The sequence below is a fragment of the Mus musculus genome, chromosome 16 (genome assembly GCF_000001635.26).
Source record: "Mus musculus strain C57BL/6J chromosome 16, GRCm38.p6 C57BL/6J".
NCBI lineage: Eukaryota > Metazoa > Chordata > Mammalia > Rodentia > Muridae > Mus > Mus musculus.
Window position 1 is genome coordinate 44,139,715 of NC_000082.6, and position 24,478 is coordinate 44,164,192.

Genomic DNA, 24,478 nt, shown 5'->3' on the forward strand with positions numbered 1-24,478 from the left:
GCTAGCGGGCCGTAGGCCCGGCCCCTGGAGAGCGGGGGGCGGGGAATCCTGGCGGCGCGGAGCACTGCGCCTGCGCGCGACGCGGCGGCCGCGCCGGCGCGTTGAGGGGCGGGGTGAAAGGTCACAGCGCGGCGGCGGGTCTGGCTGGCGGCAGCTGCGGGCGGGAGCCGAGTGTCCCGAGTGCACGTGTGGAGGAGCGGCGGCGGCGGCAGCGCGGCGGCAGATTTCCCCGCGTCTCCCGGAGCCTCAGGGCCTGGCTTGGCTTCTCAGCCAAAAGACCGGCGTGTGGGGTTGAGTGGTCTGAGCTCAGGGCGCGGGCGGAGAGCTCCGGGCGACGAGGACGACGGCGTTGGCGGCGGCTGTAACGACGGCCTCAGCAGACGGGGAAGATGAAAGGGTGAGGAAGGGCAGCTGGCGGGGGTGTGGGGGGGACCCCGGCGGCCGGGGCCCAGGAGAGGGGCGTGGGTCGATGGACAGGGAGAGCGCTGCGGGGAAGAGACGCGCGCGAAGCCCGGGCGGAGGGTCATGGCCGGGCTTCCCCGGTCCCGCGGCTCCCGGAGGGGGGCGGAGGCTAGGCCGGCTGTTGGCGGGCTGAAGGGCCGACGGAGGCAAGGGCGCGAGTCCACGGTTTCACGTGTGTGCACCGCCTGAGATCACGGGGAGGAGGAATGAGGCGCCCGGGGGCCTCTTCCCGGGAGCGCACCACCGAGCCACCTGAAGGTGCTCCTCCAGATCCGGGAACGGCGCTGTGGCCGCGGGCTTTGACACGTTGCGGGTTTTCTTAAGACTTGTGGGCCGTGCAGAACCTTCTGGAGGGAAAAGGAATTGGAATAAAGAGCACGGGGGATGAGTGCTAGGAGCTAGTGACTCAACGGACTTGGGTTGGGTCAGAGCGAGTGGAGGAAGGCGGGCGGTCGGGAGGGGAGGGGGAATAAACTGGAGCGGTGTAGACTTTGGGGTGCCAAAATGTTTAAGGAAGTAGCCATGGATCAGTAGGTGGAGCTATTGCTTCAGTGGTGTGTGTGTGTGTGTGTGTGTGTGTGTTGCCCCCCCCCTCCAGTGCAAGGAGGAGAGCTGCTGCTTTTGCTCTTCGTTAGCAAAGTTGAGGTTTAATCTTGCAAATCTTCCGTAACATTAGAAGTTATTTTGGTTTAACTGTTCCCGTTTGATAGGAAGTATTTCCTTTCCATTGATTTATATACTGTTACAGTATTTAGCGTCGCGAGTTTTGGAGGTTGCCTTTACTTACAGTCATTAGAAGAAAAAAAAAGAAAGCTTAAACATATTAAACGGTCTTTTCTTTCTAAGTCAGCTGAAAATTATAACTACAGTTTCAGTTAGTTGTTTATTCAACATCGTTTTATGGAGAGCGAAGTAAGTCGTTTCTCCAAACAAGCTTGTTCTGTGTAAAATGAAGGTCCCATACCTCTGAAATGATTCTGAGAAAGTTTTGATTTTAAATCTAAATAGAAAACATTTTTTCTAAACTCTGGTTTGCTTTAAATGTTAGTTTTTCATTCGGTGTTTTTTGGGTTTTATTTTTGGCATTTTTGGGGGGATGTTTGCTCCACCTGAGCCATGATCCAGGATGCTTGGTAATTTTTAAAAATATGATCCAGTTATTTTTAGGAAGTTTTATTTTTCTAGTAGAGTACGACTTTGATGCTGTCATTTTTTTCTACTCATTGCTACACACTCAGAACATACTTGTCATGTTCTGTTATAGTAAAAGCAATGAAGATAACAAGACTAAGAAATTATTCTGGATGTTTAGGTTAAAAATATTGGGTCTAGTTCAATTTCAAGTGTAGGATTAGTCTTTCTGATACTTGACAATAGAAATGGAACCACACCGTGGTGCTGTTGGCAGTCTATTGGAACTTTTATCTAGTATACTCTTGAAGCAATTCTACTTTATTAACTAACTGGAGTTCTTGGAATTGAAGCAAAGTATTCGGTGCTCTGCAAGTACTCTGCCACTGAGCTACGTCCCCAGCACTTTATTTTGAGGTAGAGTCTCACTAAGTTGCTCAGGCTGACGCTGAACTTGGCAACAATCTTCTTGCCTCCCTCAGCCCTTTGAGTTGCTAGTATTACGGGCTTGAGCCACCAGCACCAGCTGGCTCTTTGTATTTAAATAGATATTTAAGTGTAACACGATGGAGGCAGATGCCTAGAAATGCGTTACTGGGCAAACTTGGAATTGTTGAATCCATATTTTAGGCCAGTAGTTAGGCTCAAAATTAAGACTCCTTAAGTAAATTGTTTTATTTTTTTAGGGTTGAGGGCTTAGAATTGGGTTCTGGACTAAACAACTTTTAAGATGATTTCACAGGTATATTTGATTTTTCCCTAACTAACTCCCAATAAGCACGGGACTTAAAATTTTCCTTTCCTTCCTTTTAAGATACTAAAATGAGATCAGGGTATAGTGCAGTTTTACTTTGTTGTTTTGTTTTATTAAGATGTTAATGTCCTTGAGATACAGAACTTGTATAAATGTCTTCTGTATTCAGTCTCCAGACTCTTCATTGGAAAGACTCTATTCCATGAATTTTCTTTGAAGTTTTATTTGCTAAAGTTTTATTGTATATTGAGCTTACCAAACATAGTTAAATAGATGAATCTGAAGTTTAGAAAACTGAAACACCCCCTCCTATGATTTAAATTTTGGGCATTGAAACTTTTTAAGCTTACTTTTAAAAATGTTTTTATTTCATATTTTTTACTTTAGTATTCTTATTAGTAATAGCAACAGGATATCCAGTTGTAAATCATGTATTTTCCTTATCTCCATAGTAGATAATTTTGCAATTAATAACTACTGTATTTTTATGTGCATATCTAGAAAAACGAGAACTACATTATTAGACTATTTGCTCTTTCCAGTGAGGTCTTTTTTTTTTTTTTTATGGACCAAAGACTTGGCTTGAATTTGTGGTTGGTAAGCTGATTTCTTCCCCCCCCCCCCCCCCCCCCCCCCCCGGCAGGGTTTCTCTGTGTAGCCCTGGCTGTCCTGGAACTCACTCTGTAGACCAGGCTAGCCTCAAACTCAGAAATCCACCTGCCTCTGCCTCCCAAATGCTGGGATTAAAGGCGTACGCCACCAAAGCCTAGCTGATTACTTTTTATCTGTTACTCCTCTCTGGGGGTGATGATATTCAGTATGCCACAGACAGCAATGACTGGCCCTGTAATTCGTTGTCAGTGTTATAGAAAATACAACTAAATGCACTTATCCTTCAATTATAATAAAGAGGTACAAATTAGTTTTAATAAAAATGCCTTTAAATAAAATATGAATGCTAAGTGGACCAAAGTAAAGATGAAAAGGTAGGTAGGAATAATATAAATACAGAGCAAAATAAAATGCTGTTGAAACTTGGCCAACTGGGGAACATAAGATTCTATAGTTATAAATGAAGCTTTGTTGATAAATACAAAATAGTCGTTATGTATACTGGGAACAAGCCCAGGAAGTCTTCTGTGTCTTTATCTAGGTGTTTGTTACATAGAAAATAGAGAACAACATTTGTATCTGTGTCTCTTCTCAATCAGGGTGGGGCCCCAAACCTTCAGATCCATCCTTTGCCCTTACTGTTTGCTACTGAGCCTGGATACAAAGTATATCTTGTATACCATTAAAACTTTTTGAAGAAACTGAATAGCAGCAGGTCATATTTTGCTTTTTGTGTAAACCAGAAATTTGTTGTCTGTTGATTGAGATAGCAATCTATTTTTTTTTCCCTCCCTGATATGCGGTTTCTCTGTGTAGCCTTGGCTGTCCTGGAACTCACTCTGTAGACTAGGCTGGCCTTGAACTCAGAAATCTACCTGCTCCTGCCTCCCAAGTGCTGAGATTATTAAAAGTGTGTGCCACCACTGCCCAGCCAGATAACCAAATTTTAGCAAATACCTTATGATGCCTCCTTTGCTGTGTTGAGAGTTTTGAAATATACAATCATGATTTTTTTTAAGTGTATCTTCTAATTGAAGAGGTATCCACTTTGGTGAGTGCGGGGTTGTTACTATAGTGATTTCTTCTTTCCTAAAATGGTGGACAACTTTTAATAAAGCTGCAGCTAATCAATCAATGAATAAATGAATAGGGGTTTCTGTGAGTATCAGTATGAAATTCAGTTGGTAATATGCTTGCCTAGCAAGCATTAAACCCCAACACTGAATAACTGGATATGGTGGTGCACACTGTATTCCCTCCCAGCACATAGAGATCAAAGTATCAAGTTCAAGGTTACATAGTAAATTTAATGCCAGCTTGGAATACATGGGGCACTGTGAGAAAAAGACATTTTCCCTACATGCAAAAATCATCCAAGAGGCTATGGGGTTTTTTTTTCTGCTTTATCATAATTTGCATAGTTCTTATTACAATTTGTAGCCAAGTTTTGGATTATTACAACCTAACTTTTGTCAGTTAAAATCTTATTTTATGAAGCATTGTTTTCCAAAGTCATTGCCTTTGTCAGAACAAACTAATTATTACCTGTCTTAAATTTTACTTTGCTGCTTTATCCTGTAGAAATCTTGATTCTTTTTTTTTTAAATGTAAGTACACTGTAGCTGTCTTCAGACACTCCAGAAGAGGGCATCAGATTTTGTTACGGATGGTTGTGAGCCACCATGTGGTTGCTGGGATTTGAACTCAGGACCTTTGGAAGAGCAGTCAGTGTTCTTATCCGCTGAGCCATCTCTCCAGCTCGAAATCTTGATTCTTGTCCTCCAGGTGTAAAGTATAGCTTTCAACTTAATGGGTTTTGAGGAGGCATCTCTTCAGTTATTCAAATAATTTTTCTTTATCTTTGTTTTAAACCTAGCCTGCAGTACCCAGTATAATACTGCTAGAAGCCTGTAGAACAGTTTTCATTTTAAAAATGGATTGTAGTTTAAAGCTGCAGAATTGTGACTTGGTAGTACTATCACCCAGCCTCCTCCCCCCCCCCCCCCCCCCCCCCCCCCCCCCCGGCTAATTAGTGTTTATCGCCACTGCTGTTCACCCAGCACTTGGGAGGCAGAGGCAGGCGGATCTGTGGATTTTTTTTTTTCAGGACAGCCCAGGCTACACAGTGAAGCCCTGTTTCAATGAACAAACAAAACCCAAACAGATCTCAGTATCTAGCTTACTAGCAGAGTGCTAGTCTTCTCTGGTACAATGATGGAATGCCAGGCACAGTTGGTCATGAGCAGTAAGTACTCTTGTACACCTAAGTAAAATTTAAAGTTGAGTTAAATTTTTTAAAAAAGATTTTTATGTGTATGGATGTTTTGCCTGCATTTATTTCTGTATATTATGTGTGCCTGATGAGGCCAGAAGAGGATGTTGAGGCAGACGTTCTAAACAACTGTGAGCCACATGTGGGTGCCAAGAATCTAACCCAGGTCCTTTGGAAGAGTGCTCTTAACTGCTGAGCCACCGTTTAAATTAAAATTTAAATGTCGGGTTTTTGACATTTTAAAGGATTTTTGACACAAATTGGATATATAGATCAGATTTTATTAAAACTTGATATATGTAAATTTTCCCAGGAATATTAGCATCTGAATTGAAGTATGCTGTAAATAATAGAAGGGAGTTTTAAAGATTTAGTATGAGTCTGGCATGGTGGTATATACCTGTAATCCCATTACTAAGGAGATGAGAGTTAAATATGTGGGTTTATTATATTTCTTTTGGACATTACTATGCTAGGGCCTTAAAGAACAAAGCTGTGTAAAAATATGCTTTAGAATGTAATTCCCAGGTGGTAGGTATTCCTAAATGTTTCAACTTGTGGGCCACATTTAACTTGTCTGTTTATACCTCTGTATTAAAAGATTCTGAGACTGCTCCTGGGTTTTGATGATAAACTCTTGTTTCCAATTACTTCATCTACTGTGGTTGAAGAACACAGCTAGAAATGTGTGTATTTGTATTTTCTGAGCTAGTTCAACCTGAGTTTGCTTCCATTATTCCTCATGTTTGTTGTTGTTTTGTTTTGAGACAGGGTTTCTCTGTGTAGCTCTGGCTGTTCTGGAACTAACTATAGAGATCAGGCTGGCCTTGATCACAGAGATCTACCTGCCTCTGCCTCCCGGGTGCTGGGATTAAAGCATGACTCACTTTGAATTACTAAATACATATACTTAGTAATTCAAATGCTATTACTTCTGATTAAGAATAAACTGTAAACATTTGTTTCCATTACTGTTCTTTACATGTTCTTAAGGGAAAAGTTTGTGCTATAGCAAATGGTTATAAAACTGTCTGATATGTATAGTCCAAAAGGAGTAAATTGTATACATAGTTCTTAAACATGTGATTAAATATTAATATATAATGTTAATATTATATGTAACATTTGTATCCTTAATCTTTTGTGGGCTATTTTCCTAGTAGTGAGGTTTTGGTTTTTGTTTAGGAACAGGGACTCTTGTAGGGCTGGATGAGCCCAGCTGGTCTCAAATTCAGAAAGAACCACTTACTTCTATGTGTCTAGTGTTTGAATTAAAAGGCTTGCCCAATTGATAGTTGTTGTTATTTGGTCTCCCAAAGTAGTTTTTACTGTCAGCAGTGTGCTCTTTTTTTTTTTTTAAGGGTTTTTTTTTTTAAACATTTATTTATTTATTTATTTATCTCATGTAAGTACAGTGTAGCTGTCTTCAGATAAGTACAGTGTAGCTGTCTTCAGAAGAGGGAGTCAGAAGAGGGAGTCAGATCTCATTACGGGGGGGGGGGGGGGGGTGAGCCACCATGTGGTTGCTGGGATTTGAACTTCAAACCTTCGGAAGAACAGTCCGGTGCTCTTACCCACTGAGCCATCTCACCAGCCCAGCAGTGTGCTCTTTAAAGGCAAAACCTGCAAGGGAGAAAATTTTGGGAAAACCTTAAGAAAATTGAAGAAAAGACACTAGCTACCATTTTAGCCAAGAGTGATATAAATTTTGGGTTGTGAACGCCTTTAATTCCTCCAGAGGCAAAAATAGGTGGCTCTCTGAATTAAACTCCAACCTCATCTACAGATGGAGTTTCAGGACAATCAGGGTCACAGAGAAATCCTGTCTTTAAAAAAAAACAAACAAACAAAAATTTTTGTCTGCATGTGCTGTGACTACACATGACTATTTGAAAAATAATAGAAATAACAGTTTTTAAGTAGATTTTGAGTACATATTCACTTTAGTTTTACTTTTCTGATTAAATAATTAGCATTTTCTTTTGATACAAAACTTTTATTTAGTGAAGTTGGACATTTTCTACTTTTAGTGGTCATTTGTATTTCTTGTAACTAGCTTTTTTTTTTTTTAAGATCATGATCTTTATCAACTGCCAAAACTTTAAAAATAAAAATAATGTTCTTGGAAAAAATGTAGTTGAGGGGCTGGAGAGATGGCTCAGTAGTTAAGAGCGCCGACTGCTCTTCCGAAGGTCCGGAGTTCAAATCCCAGCAACCACATGGTGGCTCACAACCATCTGTAACGAAATCTGATGCCCTCTTCTGGAGTGTCTGAAGACAGCTACAGTGTACTTACATATAATAAATAAATCTTTTTTTAAAAAAATGTAGTTGAGCTGGACGGTGGTGGTGCATGCCTTTAGTCCTAGCACTTGGGAGGCAGAGGCAGGCGGATTTCTGAGTTCGAGGACAGCCAGGGCTACACAGAGAAACCCTGTCTTGAAAAAAATCGAAAAAACAAAAAGAAAAAAAGAGAGAGAGAGAGAGAGAAAATGTAGTTGAAACATTCAGATCAGTTTTATGGAGCAAGAAGTTGGAAGCTGAGTCTAGATCAGTATCCATCCATAGGAATGGCTTTATTATATATTATGCAATGCTAAGGTGTTTGATTTGTAAGACTGTACAACTGGGATTTTTGATGTTGCTTGTTTTGAGATTTTGTAGCCTAGGCTGGACTTGATCTTCAGGACCTCTGCCTCTAAGTGCTGGCATTACTGATGTGCCTGCTATACTCTAATCCTGCTGAAGGGTTTTTAAACAGAACAGAAATCAAACTTTTTTTAAAATCCTGATTTATCTATATTTATTGTGATGGCATTCTCTCCTTGCCTCATATTACCTTCTTCCATTAATTATACTTTTCAGAATTCAAGCTGAAATAATGGCTTGAGCTGTCCTGCAAAAGGAAAAGTATGGGAATCATAACATTAAAGAAATGGATTTAATAAGTATTAAAATAGAACATAAAGTGTAGGTTTCTATCTGGCAGAAGAGGCTACTCATCTCTATGATCATGTGAAAGGGTCAGGGACAAGATAAACCCTTCATAGGCATGGCTCCAAGTACCTATTTCCTCTAGTTAGACCTAGCTTCTCCTAGTCACCCATTCAGTGTGAATCTGTTAGTGAAGTTAGAATCCCTGTGGTCCAGTACCTTTCAGTAACCCTACTACTTGGGGACAACTCTTGAACATATTCAATCATGATACATAAAGTATACCTCAAAACTAACTTTCTATATTGTCTGAATCGAGCTGTAATTGAATAAATGAGGCTATTCATGAAAGTAGAGAAAAGAGATAGCCTCCAATGGGCAAAAGCTAGGGATCTGATGATGTGCAGCCCCAAGGAGTATCCAATCTAAAATGCCAGCAGTTACATATTAAGAGGCCTTACTTTAAACTCTAGATGAGAAGCCCAAACCTATCAACTGACTCTTTGATTTACTGACAATACTGTCTTACATTTTGGAGTTTGGTAGAGAAGATAAGTGTAAAAGTTAATGCTTAAGTAGGGCTTGTCGGTCCACTTTGGAAGAGGATTGGTAGTTCGGGGTCATGCTAAGCTGCAAAAAACAAGTCCCAGGCCAGCCTTGGCTACAAGAGATACTGTCTTTAAAGTTTAAAGGAATTGGGAGAGGGGAGGACAGACATAGTAATAGAAATTTCAGTAATCGAAAAAGAAAAGCCTTTTGAGCAGTTAGTATATTCAAGCCATGTTTTTGACCTTTCATGTCATTTACTGAAAGTCAGGGTTAAATTAAGTCCTATTAATCAGGAAGGGGAGAAATCTATTTTAATATCTCAAAATTTTTTACTGACCTTAGTCATACTTTGACCTCTGCTAAAATATACTTTGAGTTTGATGTAGATGCACCCTTATGGGGCATGTATCCCTCTCTCTAACCTTAAGGAATACAGGTGATTCCTCTGAGGGAATATGATAGAGTGGATCTCTCAGTATAATGAAAATTCCTAGAAATGCCCAAGTATACCTTTATTTGTAAATATTTTCTACAGGCGCATTCTCTGTTGGAGCGTTAATTTAATCTCTGGGCTCAGAGGTTTCTATGGCACCTTCAACAAAAAATACTGAAAATCAGATTAACTAGTTACAATTTTGTTCCAAGATAGGTTCAATAGGTAGCCATTGAATGAATAAGCAGGTATAGGGAGTTTCTCTGCATTTATTTTTGCTGTTATAAGTAAGTCAGACCTGGGTGGGGGGTGGGAGGTCATTTTTGTGGAGTCATATCTCCATCTTGTGGTCTCTCAGAATATTGCCACTAAATTTGTTTTAAATTTTTGAGCATAATTGTATTATCTTAATAACTTGATACATTTGGGTGTTTTCTACAGTTTGGTCTCTCTAAAACTCACCCTGAAAACTGAGTTCCCATCTAAACAGTATTGAGAAATGTGAATGGCAGGTGGTTAAGTTATAGGGCTCTGTGCTCCTGAATGAATTGAAACCTTTGTTACTGTTACAGAGTCTGTTATAAAAAAGAAGAGCGGAGATCTTTTCCTCCCTATTCTTAAATTATGTGGTGACTGTTAATATAACAAGACCACCAGCCAGATGTGATCCTTCAGTCTTGCATTGCTCTCTAGAACTGTGAGCTACATAAACTTTTAGTCATAAGTTTGCTCACCCTGTGATGTCCTATTGCATCAGCAGACAGTGACCCAAAAGAGTGCTTATTATCTAATGGATGCATAATTTTACAACATGGCTTACAAGAGCTGGTCTGGGCCATGAATTTGTACTGCAAAACTGGAGAGACTTGACACAGGCTGATGATCCCTGGAGCCATACTGTCCTAAAGACTATAAATATCTATATGCATTTTTGTATTTTCTGTTTGATTTTATTGCAATCCCTAGTCTAGTAATTCTTAAATGAAGATGACGTGGGGTTTGATTGCTATAGATTTGAAAATCAGAAAACAATGTCACATTATTTAGTTGAGCTAAGAAAAGTTTTGTCCTCATAATTGCTGTCTTTGGCTTTCTGTAATTCGGATTGTAAACTTGAGTACCAGTAGGAATGATATAGATGAGAGATAGATGAGTAAATCATAAGAGTCTTCTCGTGTGATTTAAGTTGGCAGCCACTTGAAAGGAACAAGGGATGGGTCAAATGCTCTGATCACTTGTCTGACTTAAGTTTTAGGCCAACAATATAGGGTTCTTGCTCTTACTTCTGAAATTCATAAGTTCCTTGTTTTTGTTTTGTTTGTCTGTCTGTGTGACCCTGGCTGTCCTGGAACTCACTCTGTAGACCAGGCTGGCCTCGAACTCACTCTGCCTCCCAGTTCTGGGATTAAAGGAATAAGACACCACCGCTGGACTCTTCTAGTATTTCTATAGTGTGTTGGAAGTAACAATTCTCAAAAGTAGTCTGTTACATTATCATTTTATGTAAAAAGTCTTGAAGTACATTCTCTCTACGACTTTTTGCTTGTTTTGACTCATTTAACACCAGCATTGCTTTAAGTCACGTTTGGTAATATTTAAACTTAAGCACATAAAGATCTTTTAAGGTCATTATTTCCTTAAAAGTGACACTAATGAAAGATAACATTAGAATGAAGGCTCAGTGGAATCACCTTGGATTTAATTTCTCTCACAAATATCCATACAAGGTATACATACATGTAATATGTATTTGTTGTACAGATTTGCACCAAAAGCAGACTTAATAACTGGACGGCTTGATATAGTTGGAGGTTGAAATGTTAAAATTTGAAGATTTTTGTTTACAAAAATAAGATGTATATGTGAATGCATTTCTGTCTTTCTACAATGTTAGAATTTATTAACATTGAATTCACAAGGTTTAATGATTTCAGTGGCAGCAATTTGCCAGGTAGTCTGGTTAAAGTGAATGCAAAAGGTTTTTTGTTGTTGGTTTGATTTTGAGATGGTTTTTCTATATAGCTGTGGCTGTCCTGGAATGGCTATGTAGACCATAGTGAACTAGACCTCAGAATTCCTCTTTGCCTCTGCCTCCCAAGTGTTGGAATTAAAGGTGTATGCCATCATGTCTGACAGATGTAAGTTCTATAAATTCACATCTAAATTGTTAGTGTAGGCTTATCACATAGCAAGTAATGTTTACATATCTAATTATGTGTATATATGTGGTTTGTACAATGAATACAAGTCAGAGAGGCTATAACAAAAGTTGAGGTTTCAGAAGTGAGCTAAGCATCTGTATTGATAATAGCAAAACAAACCAGGGAGTTGCTTCTGGGGTCCAGCTTTGAGAGTTCAGCATCAAGATGGAAAACTGAATATGATCTAAACACAGGGAATGTGAAAAGGTGGACAAAAACCAAAGCTCCAGGGACAGTCTGAAGTCCTCTGACTGTTGGTCCTTTATACACATACAAAGGTTGGGGGGAGGTATATAAGGTGATAGGTTAAAATGGGGCTGTGATATCAGAGTGTTTGTTGGGTGTCCATAACTTTATGGTGCTAAAAAGAGGAGAGTATACCCAGTTTGAGGTTGTTTTGTTGTTGTTGTTGTTGTTGTTGTTGTTGTTTATTTTGGTGTGTCTATTCATCCTAAGTCATGCATCCACATTTCCCTATAATCTCAATAATTTATAGGAAGACTACCTGTACTGACTAGTTTTGTGTCAACTTGACACAGCTGGAGTTATCACAGAGAAAGGAGCTTCAGTTGAGGAAATGCCTCCATGAGATGCAATTGTAAGGCATTTTCTCAATTAGTGATCAAGGGGGAAAGGCCCCTTGTGGGTGGGACCATCTCAGTGCTGGTAGTCTTGGTTCTATAAGAAAGCAGGCTGAGCAAGCCAGGTGAGGCAAGCCAGTAAAGAACATCCCTCCATGGCCTCTGCATCAGCTCCTGCTCCCTGACCTGCTTGAGTTCCAGTCCTAACATCCTTTGGTGATGAACAGCAGCATGGAAGTGTAAGCCGAATAAACCCTTTCCTCCCCAACTTGCCTCTTGGTTATGATGTTTGTGCTGGAATAGAAACCCTGACTAAGACAAATTGGTACCAGCAGAGTGGGGTATTCCTGTGACAACCTGACCTTGTTTTGGGGAGGACTGTGGAAGGACTTTGGAACTTTGGGCTTGAAGATCCATCCGTTGTTAAGAGCTCTGTCGGATGTTGTGTAGGAGCTTGGGAGATAATGTTGAGAATAGTGCAGAAGATGGAGGCCTGGCTTGTGAAGTTTCAGAGGGAAAATTAAAGACTCTTTTCAAGGCCATTGCTATTTTGGAGTTTGATTATTCTGTGGTTCTGGTTAGCTGGGACTGAAGAATCAGTTGTGATTAACAAGATACCAGAACTACAAAATCAAAACCTTTGCATTACTGGGACTATTGATGCTGGTTAGCTGGAGCTAATAAATTAGCGGTGATTAAGAAGAGACCAGCATCATTGAAGTGACAACTTCTGGGAAGTGTTTTCTGAAAGCACAAAGAGGCTGTGTTCCAGAGATGGCCAAGGTTGTACTCCTGCTGCAGCAGGACTTGGTAATATGTAAGGGTCACCCAGGTGGTACTGGTTTTGAAGGCATGAAGGGGTCACGCAAAGCAGCTGAGGCTCGGCACTGTGAGAGGCCATGGAAGGCCATTGGTGAGGGTGCAGCCTCAGTTGCAAATGAAGGCCCAGGACTGAAGGGGTCATGCAGTGTTTTGGAGATGCCAGTACCATGAGATGACCACCAAGAACAGCAGCAGCAGTGGAGTACAGGCATCTGGAGCCTAGAGGACGATGTGTGTGCTACAAAGGGCCTGGCTGGAGAAGTGACCCAAGCCCTTGGAGGAGCCCAGAAGATCGTGAGTTAGATCCCAGACATTGGATGGTTGGAGATTGACTTTTGCTTTTGATTGTGACTGTGCCCTGATATTTTCCCTCTTGAAGGAAGAAACTGTTTTAGTGGAGCCCACAGTTAAGAGACTTTTAATTGTAAAAAGACTTTGAATTTTAAAAGAGATGGATATTTTAAAGAGATTGAAATTTTAAGAATATGTAAAGACTGTGGGACTTTTAAAGTTATTTAGAATGGGGATGAATAAGATTGTAAGGGTTGAGGCTTACTAGTGATGTGTTTGTGTGTCAAGTTGACAAGGGGTCAATTGTACTGGCTAGTTTTGTGTCAACTTGACACAGCTGGAGTTATCACAGAGAAAGGAGCTTCAGTTGAGGAAATGCCTCCATGAGATGCAATTGTAAGGCATTTTCTCAATTAGTGATCAAGGGGGAAAGGCCCCTTGTGGGTGGGACCATCTCAGGGCTGGTAGTCTTGGTTCTATAAGAAAGCAGGCTGAGCAAGCCAGGGGAGGCAAGCCAGTAAAGAACATCCCTCCATGGCCTCTGCATCAGCTCCTGCTCCCTGACCTGCTTGAGTTCCAGTCCTGACATCCTTTGGTGATGAACAGCAGCATGGAAGTGTAAGCCGAATAAACCCTTTCCTCCCCAACTTGCTTCTTGGTTATGATGTTTGTGCAGGAATAGAAACCCTGACTAAGACACTACCTTTCTACTCCTAGGAACAACTCAACAGTTTGTGCTGGATAGGTAGTGACTGACAGGTAAAGTTTGGTTTCCCCTAGGAGCCACAGTCATCCTTTTCTCTTCATGGAGCTCCTCAGGGCAAGACAGCCTGGAAAAGCAGTTTCACACAATATAGTCTCTTAGAGCAGGGCATACCTGACCAGAACAGTACTGCTCCTTTTTACTTGGTGTTTCAAACAGTAAAAACAGTGCAAATGAACCATTGTTTTGCTCTAAAGAGTTGGATCAATTCTAAGTCAGTAAAAATTGTTCTCAGGGGTATAAAAAACTGTGGAGTCCTATAATGCATTATTGGTGGGAATATAAATGGTGTACCTTGGGAGACAACCTACTGTTAATTCTTTATTATCAATTTAACAGTGACTTCAGACTTCATGGCTTAAAAGTAACACAATTATAGCTCTTAGGTTCAAATACTCAAAAATGCTCTTCACTGAATTAAAATCAAGGTTTTGGTTGGGAAGGTAATTTGCATAGTAGCCACATCACATTACTTAGAATTTCAGCATGTCTCCTTATTTAGATATAGGGTCTTGGAAGATGAAATTTTAAGAAGAGGTCATTTGGATTAGAGTTGATCCTAAATCATATGACTGCTGTTTGAGAGAACAGGTGCAGCAGGAAACCTGTGATTAGAAGATTATAAAGTTTAGATTATCCCAGGCCAAGAAATGCCTGTACTATCACAAGCTAAAATAGATAAGGAAGGATTTTTTCCTAGAGCCAAGAGGCTATGAGCTTGTGGAAAGTATTCTCAGATTTCTACCTACCTGAATTATAAGTGTGCATATTTTTGCTTTAAGCATTTGAATTCATGGTCTTTTGTTCAGAAAAGGCAAATACCTGTAGGTAGAGAAAATAGATGTATTTACAGCTGAGGATAGGAAAAGAAGACTATAAACAGTTCCAAAAGCTAATCGATGTTGTTTGTCTTTGCACATAGCCAAAAATATAGATTCTCTTATTATTTTAAAAGTTTTTTTTTCTTTACAAAATGAGGAGATGGTTATTTAAAGAGAATTCCTATTTATTTGACACAAAATGTCCAGTTAATATATTAATGTGAAATAAACCCTGTTTGCACCTTGGAAAAAAAAAGTTTTTTTTAAAGATTTATTTATTATAAATACACTGTAGCTTCAGATACTCCAGAAGGGGGCGCTAGATCTCGTTAAGGATGGATGTGATCCACCGTGTGGTTGCTGGGAATTGAACTCAGGAGCTTCGGAAGAGCAGTCAGTGCTCTTAACCGCTGAGCCATCTCTCCAGCCCTTAAAAGTGTTGTGTACGTGTTTTGCCTGTATTTGTCTATGCAGGACATGTGTGCCTAGTGTCTGTGGAGGTCAGAAGAGGGCATCTGATTTTTCTGGAACTCATGTTATGGTTGGTTGTGAGCCACCAATTGATTTCTGGGAATCAAACCCCATATCCTCTTACAAGAGCAACAGGTAGTCTAAACTGCTAAGCCATCTATCTCTAGCCCAAATTTTATATTTTTAAAAGCTGAATTTTGTGAGTACATCTTTGGAAGGTTACATACAAAAATTGAGATGGATCATCACCATCTTTTATCACAGTAAGACATCACTACACATACGTAGCATACTTAGAACAGCCTAAGTTTTAAAACTGCCAAATATTGGTGAGAATACAGAACTGGGGTTCTGACACCTTAAAATTCAGTATTGTCATTCCTAGGTATTTCGTAAAAAGAAATTAAAGCATTGTCACAAAACCTTGTGTCAAATGTTTATAGCTCCTTTTTTCACAATCTTCAAAACCCAACCCAAATGCCTTTTAAAAGATAGAAGTGTGGCTCTGTGCAAAGAGCTACAGAAATTCATTGTGATAATTAGATGAGATGGTTGTGTATAATGGTAGTCATATGGTTAGACATACTTGTCAAAAAATTATTCCCCAAAAACATGAGGTTAATTTTTAAAGATAAAAATCCAAGAAAAAAATGACCTCCCAAATAACTGGAAAACCAACTTATAAGCTGGTGGACTTGAATTTGATTTAAGCTAATTGCATTAAAACTAACTGAAACAACATCCCATGTACAATATTAAAATATGACTCAAGTACGTGCTATTTGCAAGAAACATGCTGTGGTCAAGAGATAAGATTCCTGTGTTGCTCAGGGTGGTCTCTACATCCTGGGCTTAAGTGATCCTCTGTCTCAGCTTCCCAAGTAGCCAGGATAACAGCCATGTATAGTAGACTCACCCAGCTCCACTTTAAAGATAGAGGGAAGTTAAGGTTTTGTGTGGAGTGTGTTGTTGTTGTTGTTTTAAATAGTGAAAGATATGCCATGCAACTGTTCATAGGAAGTTTTTCAAAATTCCCAGATTCTCATTCTGAAATCCTCATTCTGAAAGAACAGGGTGTCCTGTAATATGAATTCTTAATATCACTTCACTAAATGTGATGTCACTGGATCATTCCTCTCAACAAATAAGTGAAAATTGTTTGGGCAGATTTCTCAATACTTATTTGCTAGATTGCCTTCAAAAATAATGTACCGGTTTCTCATCTGCAAAGTATAGGCATACCGTTTGCTATCCCTTTGTTAATATTAGGTATTGTTGCTCTGTTTGATCAGTAATCGATGTATCTGCAGTTTTAAATTATAAGCTATGAGGACAATTTTAGCATATATTAAAGGATAATATTTCTGGCCTTCTTGAATATTATGTCCCTAAATATATATAGTTAATACAGAAGCTATGAGTAGAATTTCGGTTGAATGTTTGACAAAATTTGCTTATAAGTGATGGTGTTTTAGGAATACTAAGTTTTACCAAAAGGGTTGAATTGGTCAGTCATGTGCAAAAATGACTGATACCCTTTTAACCTTATCTTAAGAAATGAAGTTATCTTTTATTGAGTACATTTTGGTTTGTTCCAGTAGCCGGATCGAGCTGGGAGATGTGACGCCACACAATATTAAACAGTTGAAGAGACTGAACCAGGTCATCTTTCCAGTCAGCTATAATGATAAATTCTACAAGGATGTGCTAGAGGTTGGCGAGCTAGCAAAACTTGGTATGTATTTTCTCTTTCTAAAACATTTGTACTTCTAAATTATATCTGTTAATATTAAAGCAGTTAATACAGGCTCATTTTATAAGCATAGGAAGTTTGAATGTTACAGATTTTGAGAAATCAATATTGAATATTTGACGTTTAAAAACAAAATACTAAATGTCAAATACTTTTTAAAAGCAAATACTTAACATCAGCTTAAGGGAGTTGATTCTACCCTTCCACATGGTAAGTTGCAACAATTGAACTTAGGTTGCCAGGCTTGGTGGCAAGCACCTTTAACTGCTGAGCCATCTCTCTGGCTTCTAAGTTGTTTTGGTTATTTACTGTGAGCCTGGGTGTTTATCACTAATTTAATAACTATTACAGAGAAAGTTTAGCCTTCTTCAGACAGTGTAAATGTTGAGGCCATTGATACTCTTATGAGTAGCTAGTTAAAATCTGATGCTTATTAACAACTTTTTAATTGTTTTTAAAAGGACCTGGTTAAAATGTTGAGACTTACATCTTTGTATTTTCTGTGGCAGCATATTTCAATGATATAGCTGTAGGTGCAGTGTGCTGCAGGGTGGATCATTCACAGAATCAAAAGAGACTTTACATCATGACACTAGGATGCCTTGCACCTTACCGAAGACTAGGAATAGGTAAAAATACATGGCGTTTTTTGTTCTATTGTTCTGTTTTAAGAAAATTGGGGGCTGGGCAGTGGTGGTGCACGCCTTTAATCCCAGCACTTGGGAGGCAGAGGCAGGTGGATTTCTGAGTTCGAGGCCAACCTGGTATACATAGTGAGTGCCAGGGCTATACAGAGAAACCCTGTCTTGAAAAAACCAAAAAAAACAAAACAACAACAACAAAAAATTGGGAAGTCAGGTAGGAATTTGCACAGCTTTTTAATCTCAACATTAAGGAGGCAGAAGCAGACAGATCTCTGAGTTCACGACCAGACAAAGCTACACAGAGAACACAAGAGAAGCCCTGTGAATGAATGAACTGAACTGAAGGAAGGAAGGAAAAAAAGAAAGGGGACACAGCAAACTGGGAGGGGGTACTGAATTGTGAAAAATAAAATGAAAACTATTGCTTAGTATTCGTGTGGAAGCCCATAAATTTGTTCACATATTGTTTATCAGTCTGGAATTCTTTGTGCTAAAAAGGGGCCTTTTCTATTAGTTTTAGACGTGTTAAGTTGCACAGTGAGGACAAATTTGGGGAAATAATGTATAGATGCACTCTAATTCTGTGTCAGGACTTAGTAAAGATAGCAAGTAGATGTCAATTTCTAGGTTGATTTATAAGGTTACTCATTTATTATTTGTTTTATTAATAGGAACTAAAATGTTAAATCATGTCCTAAACATCTGTGAGAAGGATGGCACTTTTGACAATATCTATCTGTAAGTAACTAATGTTCATCAAGTGTCTGATAAATTAATTATCAGTATAAATCCCTATCTGACAGAAACTGGGATCTACTCACTCATTGTATTATTTAGTTGAAGACCCCTTGAAGGTCTGCTAGTCTCTTGATAACACTAGGGGTTGTGAAGGGGAGGCTGGAGAGGCTTCGTCTGCTAAGAGCATTGGCCGTTCTTCCACTGTTCTTCCAGAGGGCCCCAATTTCATTACCAGCATCCACATGGTGTCTTAAAATCATTTGTAGCTCCATTTCCAGAGATCTGTCACCTTCCTTTGGTATATAAGTGGTACACAGGCATGTATGCAAACAAAAATGCCTATACCCATAAAAAAAATTTTAGAAAAGAATAAAATACATTCATTTAAAATGTTATAAATCCATATAAAAAGGCATGCTATTTACAGATGACCTATGCCTATCTTCCCAGTCTTTAAACTGCCCTAATTTACATGTCTACAACAAATAAAATGCTATAGAAGTTTTTATTATGCTGTACTGTTTAGGAAATGGTGTAGAATAGTACATATGTTCCATTCAGAATGACTATTTTTAAATTCAGGGTTGGTGAATTAAATTTAAATTCAAGTTGGTGGGAAACTGATAATGTAGGTGAACTACTTTTGGTATAATTTGGTTATAATTATATATAAGGAACCTGAGATAAAAACCAAAATCACATTCAGAATTTTGAGACCATTAATGCCATTAATAGTTGATATATTTTATTCAAGGTAACTTGATTATTTACTATAGAGTAGAGTTTAATAAAGTCAGAAGTAGCTTAGTTGAAATTATACTTGAATTAAGAGCCAAGACAACTGGTCGTGGTGGCTCATGTTTTTCATCCTAGGACTCTGTACTCAGGAGGCAGGGGCAGGTAGATTCTTATGAGATTGAGGCCGTCTGGTCTACATATAGTGAGTTTCAGGACAGAGACAGAGATAGACCACTCCTGTCTCAAAAAAAAAAAAAAAAAAGTCAAGACAAAGATCAAAACTGATTGTTTTTCACATTGGTATTGCAAAGAGTAATGAAGGAAGCTCAAGAAGATATATTTGGCAATTGAGTCTGTGTTGTGTTTTTAGTATGTGTATTTGTGGGGAGAGGCATGTACACATGTGTACAGGAGGCCAGAGGCATAAGTTATCTAAGGAGCTGAAGTTACAGGCAGTTGTGAGCCACCTTACAGCATTGCAGAGAACAAAACTTCAGTCCACTGGAAAAACCACTGAGCCTCGTGATAATCTTTGTTAACTTTAAGAATAGGCACCGATCCTTCTGATCTCTGCCACCTGCCTTGCAAATGGAGGAATTATGTTAAGAGATTTACTGATAGGAATCGACTAACCTTTGTTAAATATTGATTGTTGATATATATGCGAAATGTCTGAGTTGGCTACTCTTGACCAGTTTTAACTACCTGTGGTTAAGACTTGAAAGTTGATGAAAGTTGTCTTATATATGTGTCTGTGTATGTATACCCTGTATCTCAGGCATGTCCAGATCAGCAATGAGTCAGCGATTGACTTTTACCGGAAGTTTGGCTTTGAGATTATCGAGACAAAGAAGAACTACTATAAGAGGATAGAGCCTGCAGACGCGCATGTGCTTCAGAAAAACCTCAAAGTCCCATCTGGTCAGAATGCAGAGACACAGAAGACAGACAACTGAACAAATCACAAATGAACTTTCTTGCACTTGCTTGTCGCCAAATAAAAGAAAGACCCATTGGTTCCCTTCCCCCCTTTCTTCCACTTTCCTCCTTTGTTATTCCTTTTTTTTTTTCTTTCCTCTTAAAGTTTTTAATACTTTCATGGACTCTTAAAAATGATCATGTGTTGGATTGTTTTAGTTCTCTTACTTTTGTGAGGTGGTTGGATTGAAGGAGGAGAAGATAGATCTGTATAGTTTCACAGTTAAGATGTCCCGAAAATTGGGTGGCAGATGATTTCAAATTTTTAGCTGAATTTTTTTAAAAAATAAAAACAAACCAACATCCTGCTTTCACATTGAAGGGCAGAGCCTACTATATTGTTTATTTCAAAAGACAAAAAGCAGCAGCAATACCTTGCTCTCTAATTCATAGACAAGCTTAGTGTATCTGTGGTACTTTGAGTTATACAGACTGTCTGTGGGGTGCTAATCCCCAGCATTGCCTTCACTCTACCCTTAGTCCTTTGAGCACTCTCAGGAGTTGGACCATTGTTATCCTTGTGAGAAAATACCAAGCTTATTTAGGTTTTTAAAGCAATTTTTTTCTATTTGCTGATTGGCGGGGCAGTTTGTGTAGGTAGTAAGTATTAAACTTTGGTCAAAGTATTTCAGTTAAACTGCTTTTTTTGCTGAGGAATGGACTTCTTGTTAGCAGGTTTTTTTTGTTTTTTCCTTCTTTCCTGCTGTTAATCTTGTTACTAGAGGCATTAACTGGTAGAGTGTGGGCTGGTGAAATTAACTGTTTTAATATCCCAGCTAGAGATATGGCCTTTAACTGACCTAAAGAAGATTGTTATAATTGATTTTTTTTCCTCTTGTTTTTCAGTAAGCCCAATAATAGTGTAACCTTATAAATGGAGTTATGCCCTTATAAGTCAATATCCCTAAATAAACCTGAAGCAAGTGTTTTCTCTTGGACGAACAGAATTGCATTACGTAAAAGGCTTAGATGGACTTGTAACACATTAAGTGTATTTAATGTCAACTAATACAGATTGTTAAAAGTGTGGTCATTGAGTGTTTAATAATATATGAAAGAATTTCTAGACAGTATTTTTGAAAAGAACATTGTTATGCTATTGCTTATCTGTTGGAGAACATCCCAGGTTAGCTTCCACTCTGTGCCTACAATGTTGAGTTTAAAGATTTGGAATAAGAGGAATCAGTAGAAAAATTCCTTCTATTCTTGGAACAATAGACGTATAAAGTATTAATACAAATATCACTGTGACCTTCAGCTGACAGGTTTGGTTAAGACCAGACCATCTTCAGGCACACTGGGAGTGGCTCTGATGGATTGAGAACTGTAATGTGGAGACATGTGAGATACGTTTTGCTCACATTGTCCTGTCTCAAATATATGGAATTTCTTAGATTGTTAGTAGTCATCAGTGGCTCAAGAAATGTTCTTGTTAGACTTTAAAACAGTACAGATTGTGTGTTTTCTTTCATTTGACTTTAAAAGGAAGTTTAATACATCATATTAGTAAAATTGTGGTATGAAAGTATCATTTCCAAATAGGTTGAATGATAAAATTATCTCACAAGATGATAAAACACCTTATAACTCTTACGTTTTTATTTGAGAATGTGAAAGTATGTAAAATGGACTTGAGTAGTCTTGAGTGCCAAGAATATAGATAAGGGGTGGGATGGATGGATGGATGGATGGATGGATGGATGGATGGATGGATGGGCGGGCTAGTGAAATTGTAGAAATACCATGCTTGTTTCTTGGGTATCAGTTTCCTAAACAGTCCAAATCTAAGCTCAGAAGTTTAGTGTTAAGCACCTTTACTTTAATGGATAAGCTTCAGCGTGCTCTTGCCAAGAGAAGAGGGCATAAATAATAGTAAAATTAGTTTGAAAAACGTCAGCAATTTTGTAAACTTCCTGATAGCAAAATAGATTTTGATATATAAAAGAGTTTTCTGAGATGACACTGCCTCTATTTCTATAACCATTTCACTTGGACTAAGTAGTCCTATGAATGTATCCCTAAATGTGGTTTTTGAAAACCGAATAGCTGCCTCACAACAATTAAGTACATGTTATTTAAAGAGGAAGAACAAATAATAAAGATTGATTTGAATGTGTAGGCTCCCTATTATAGCTTCTTTTTCCACACTAGTCAGTGATTTAACCTAAAATTTAAATGTATGGGTCAATTGTCCTGTATCAAAGTTACAGTAAATAATTCCATCCACTTACATAAGGAGAAGATGTGGAAAATGTAGAAACTGGGACTAGTCCATGTACCTGTGAGTCAAGAAATACTAAAGTAATGCCCCAGTTGAGTTTGTGGGTTTGGGTTTTGATTTGTTTGGGCTTTCTCTTTGTTTTTAACATTATAAAAATAATCTTTGAGGTAAAACTAATTCTATTAACTGGAAGATACCCAGCTATCTTCATCATTTTTTCAGGAAAGATCATTTTTATTGTGGGGTAAATAGGTTAAAATTATTCTGTATGCTATTTGAATTTAGGTTCTAAAGTAAAGAATCCGTAGAGGAATCTATGCAATATGTAATTTGTCAAGATTAATTTTCATCTGGGGAAAGAAGTTGCTAAGTGTCTCCAAAGCAGGTCACTCAATAACTGAAAGTCCTCCAAAAAGAGAACTAGTGGGAAGCATGGTGTGTGGTGGTGGAAAAGAAAAACTCCCTCAGTTTTTGGAGGGAATAACTTTAAAGATACTTAAGTGGCTACGTTTACTTGGTGCAGTTAAGAATTAAACTTGTCAATTTTAATGTTGCTGTTACATCTAAAATAAACTTATGTGATGTTCTGGTAGTGATCTGTCTGTAACTGTCATGAAATCATTATTGTGCTGAATTTTACAGTCTGCAACTATGTCATTGTTGTGTACTGTGATCCATACATCCATATTTCACTAGGGCCTAATTTAAAACTCATGAATAATCAAAGTATGCTAATTCAGACCTCTTGGAATTGGGAAAAGACACCAGGCAATATATCTGAATTTAATCTAGGTGAAAAAAAGATCCCCAGGAATGCCTTATTGCCATATTTTAAATATAGTTACTATAAATAGAACTTTAGGCTTTATTCTAGTGAGTATGAACTGTAAATGTGCATATTCTGATCTATTACTTTTTGTAGTGAAGATTTTAGTTGAGTGAGTGGATTTTATGTTAAGTACTTCGAAATTTTTGACAGTGTTTAATATATCTAGTCACAATGGTCTGAATTAGTATTTTGCTTATTACCCAAGAAACAAAGGATGGCCTTTGTCTTATTTACCATATCACTACAAAATTTAGCAGTTTAAAATAACAGATTTGTTGTATCCTATAGTTTCCCAATCAAGCAGTGTGTGACATAACCAGTTAGGTCTGACAAAGGATCTTATATCAGGTATCAGCCAAGGCTGCAAATTGATGAAGGCTTGACCGCAGCTACTTCATTTCACTCACATGGCTGTTCTGGAAACCATTTGGGACAGAACACTAACATAAGACTTGCTTAACAAAGCCTAGTATTAGTCTTAAAAAGTTATGGTCTTTTTGTTATATTGTAATGAAAGCTTAAATCTAACAATTGGAAAGTGGTATTGTTGGATAGGATATTTTGTAAATTTACGAACATTCAGTGAACTCATTTACTGTCCTCAACAATTCAAGACATATGAGTTAAGTATGGATTAAAACATGTTGATACTGATTCAAAGTATTTGTTTTTGTCAACCAAACCTCTGGAGCCGGTTTAGCCCTTGGAGAAACAATATTGGCAATATCAGAAATCATTTTAAAGATGTGAGCAGTGTTGAATTTTTTGCTTGTCATTAGAAATCTCTCATACTAAGAAAACTCCAGTTTTACTTGTGTCTCATCTAAATGGGATTCTATGAGTTTACTAAGTGCCTTGTCTTTTAAGTCCTGCAAATACAGTAATGATCAAGTGAGGTAAGATCTCTAAAGGAAAGTTAAAAATATGACAGGGTCTTTGTGTGTAGTCCTGGCCAGCGTAGAACTCTTTGTAGACCAAGTTAACCTTTATAATTACATGCTTCTGCTGGATCCCCTGGAGCTGGGGTTCTGGGCAGTTATGAACTGCCCAACTTCGGTGTTGGGAATCAAACTAAAAAGTCCTCTGGAATTGCAACAAGTATCTAACTGATGAACCATCCCTCCAGGCCTGTAAGGTCTATTATAAGTAGAAAGTCTTAGTTAAGGACCTTTTAGGGAGACAACTGGTTGAGTGGTAAGGTTTCACCGTGATTTTAACTATGTAGTTGAGGCCAGACTTGGAAGTCTTGCTTCTCATACCTAAGTGGTATAATAGGTATCACCACTTTTGATTGGATAATGGTTTACTTTACAGAAGTAAAAGTTTCTCCCATCAAGCTCAGGTTTGCTTTAACATATAGAGAGAAATATTCTTTACTCTGACTTTTTTAAAGCATTGCCTCGAATATATAAACATATATGTTAATATATAAACATATTAATGAGGTTTAAAAGGCTGGTAAGTTGAAAAGTCAGGTTTT

At 38.4% G+C, this 24,478-nt stretch overlaps 1 protein-coding gene across 2 annotated transcripts; it reads left to right on the forward strand.

Moving 5' to 3' along the window:
• Positions 1 to 76: 76 nt before the first annotated feature.
• Positions 77 to 23,748, forward strand: Naa50 (N(alpha)-acetyltransferase 50, NatE catalytic subunit). Of its 2 annotated transcripts, none has more exons than NM_001347239.1 (5): positions 77 to 397; positions 16,696 to 16,832; positions 17,360 to 17,479; positions 18,166 to 18,232; positions 19,749 to 23,748. In NM_001347239.1, the coding sequence occupies exons 1-5, from the start codon at positions 390 to 392 to the stop codon at positions 19,924 to 19,926; spliced, it is 510 nt and encodes a 169-aa protein (NP_001334168.1). In that variant the 5' UTR covers positions 77 to 389; the 3' UTR covers positions 19,927 to 23,748. The 2 variants fall into 2 exon arrangements, with proteins under 2 accessions (NP_001334168.1, NP_082384.1); NM_028108.3 differs by having other exon boundaries at positions 95 to 397; positions 16,699 to 16,832; positions 19,749 to 23,650.
• The last annotated feature ends 730 nt before the right edge of the window (positions 23,749 to 24,478 follow it).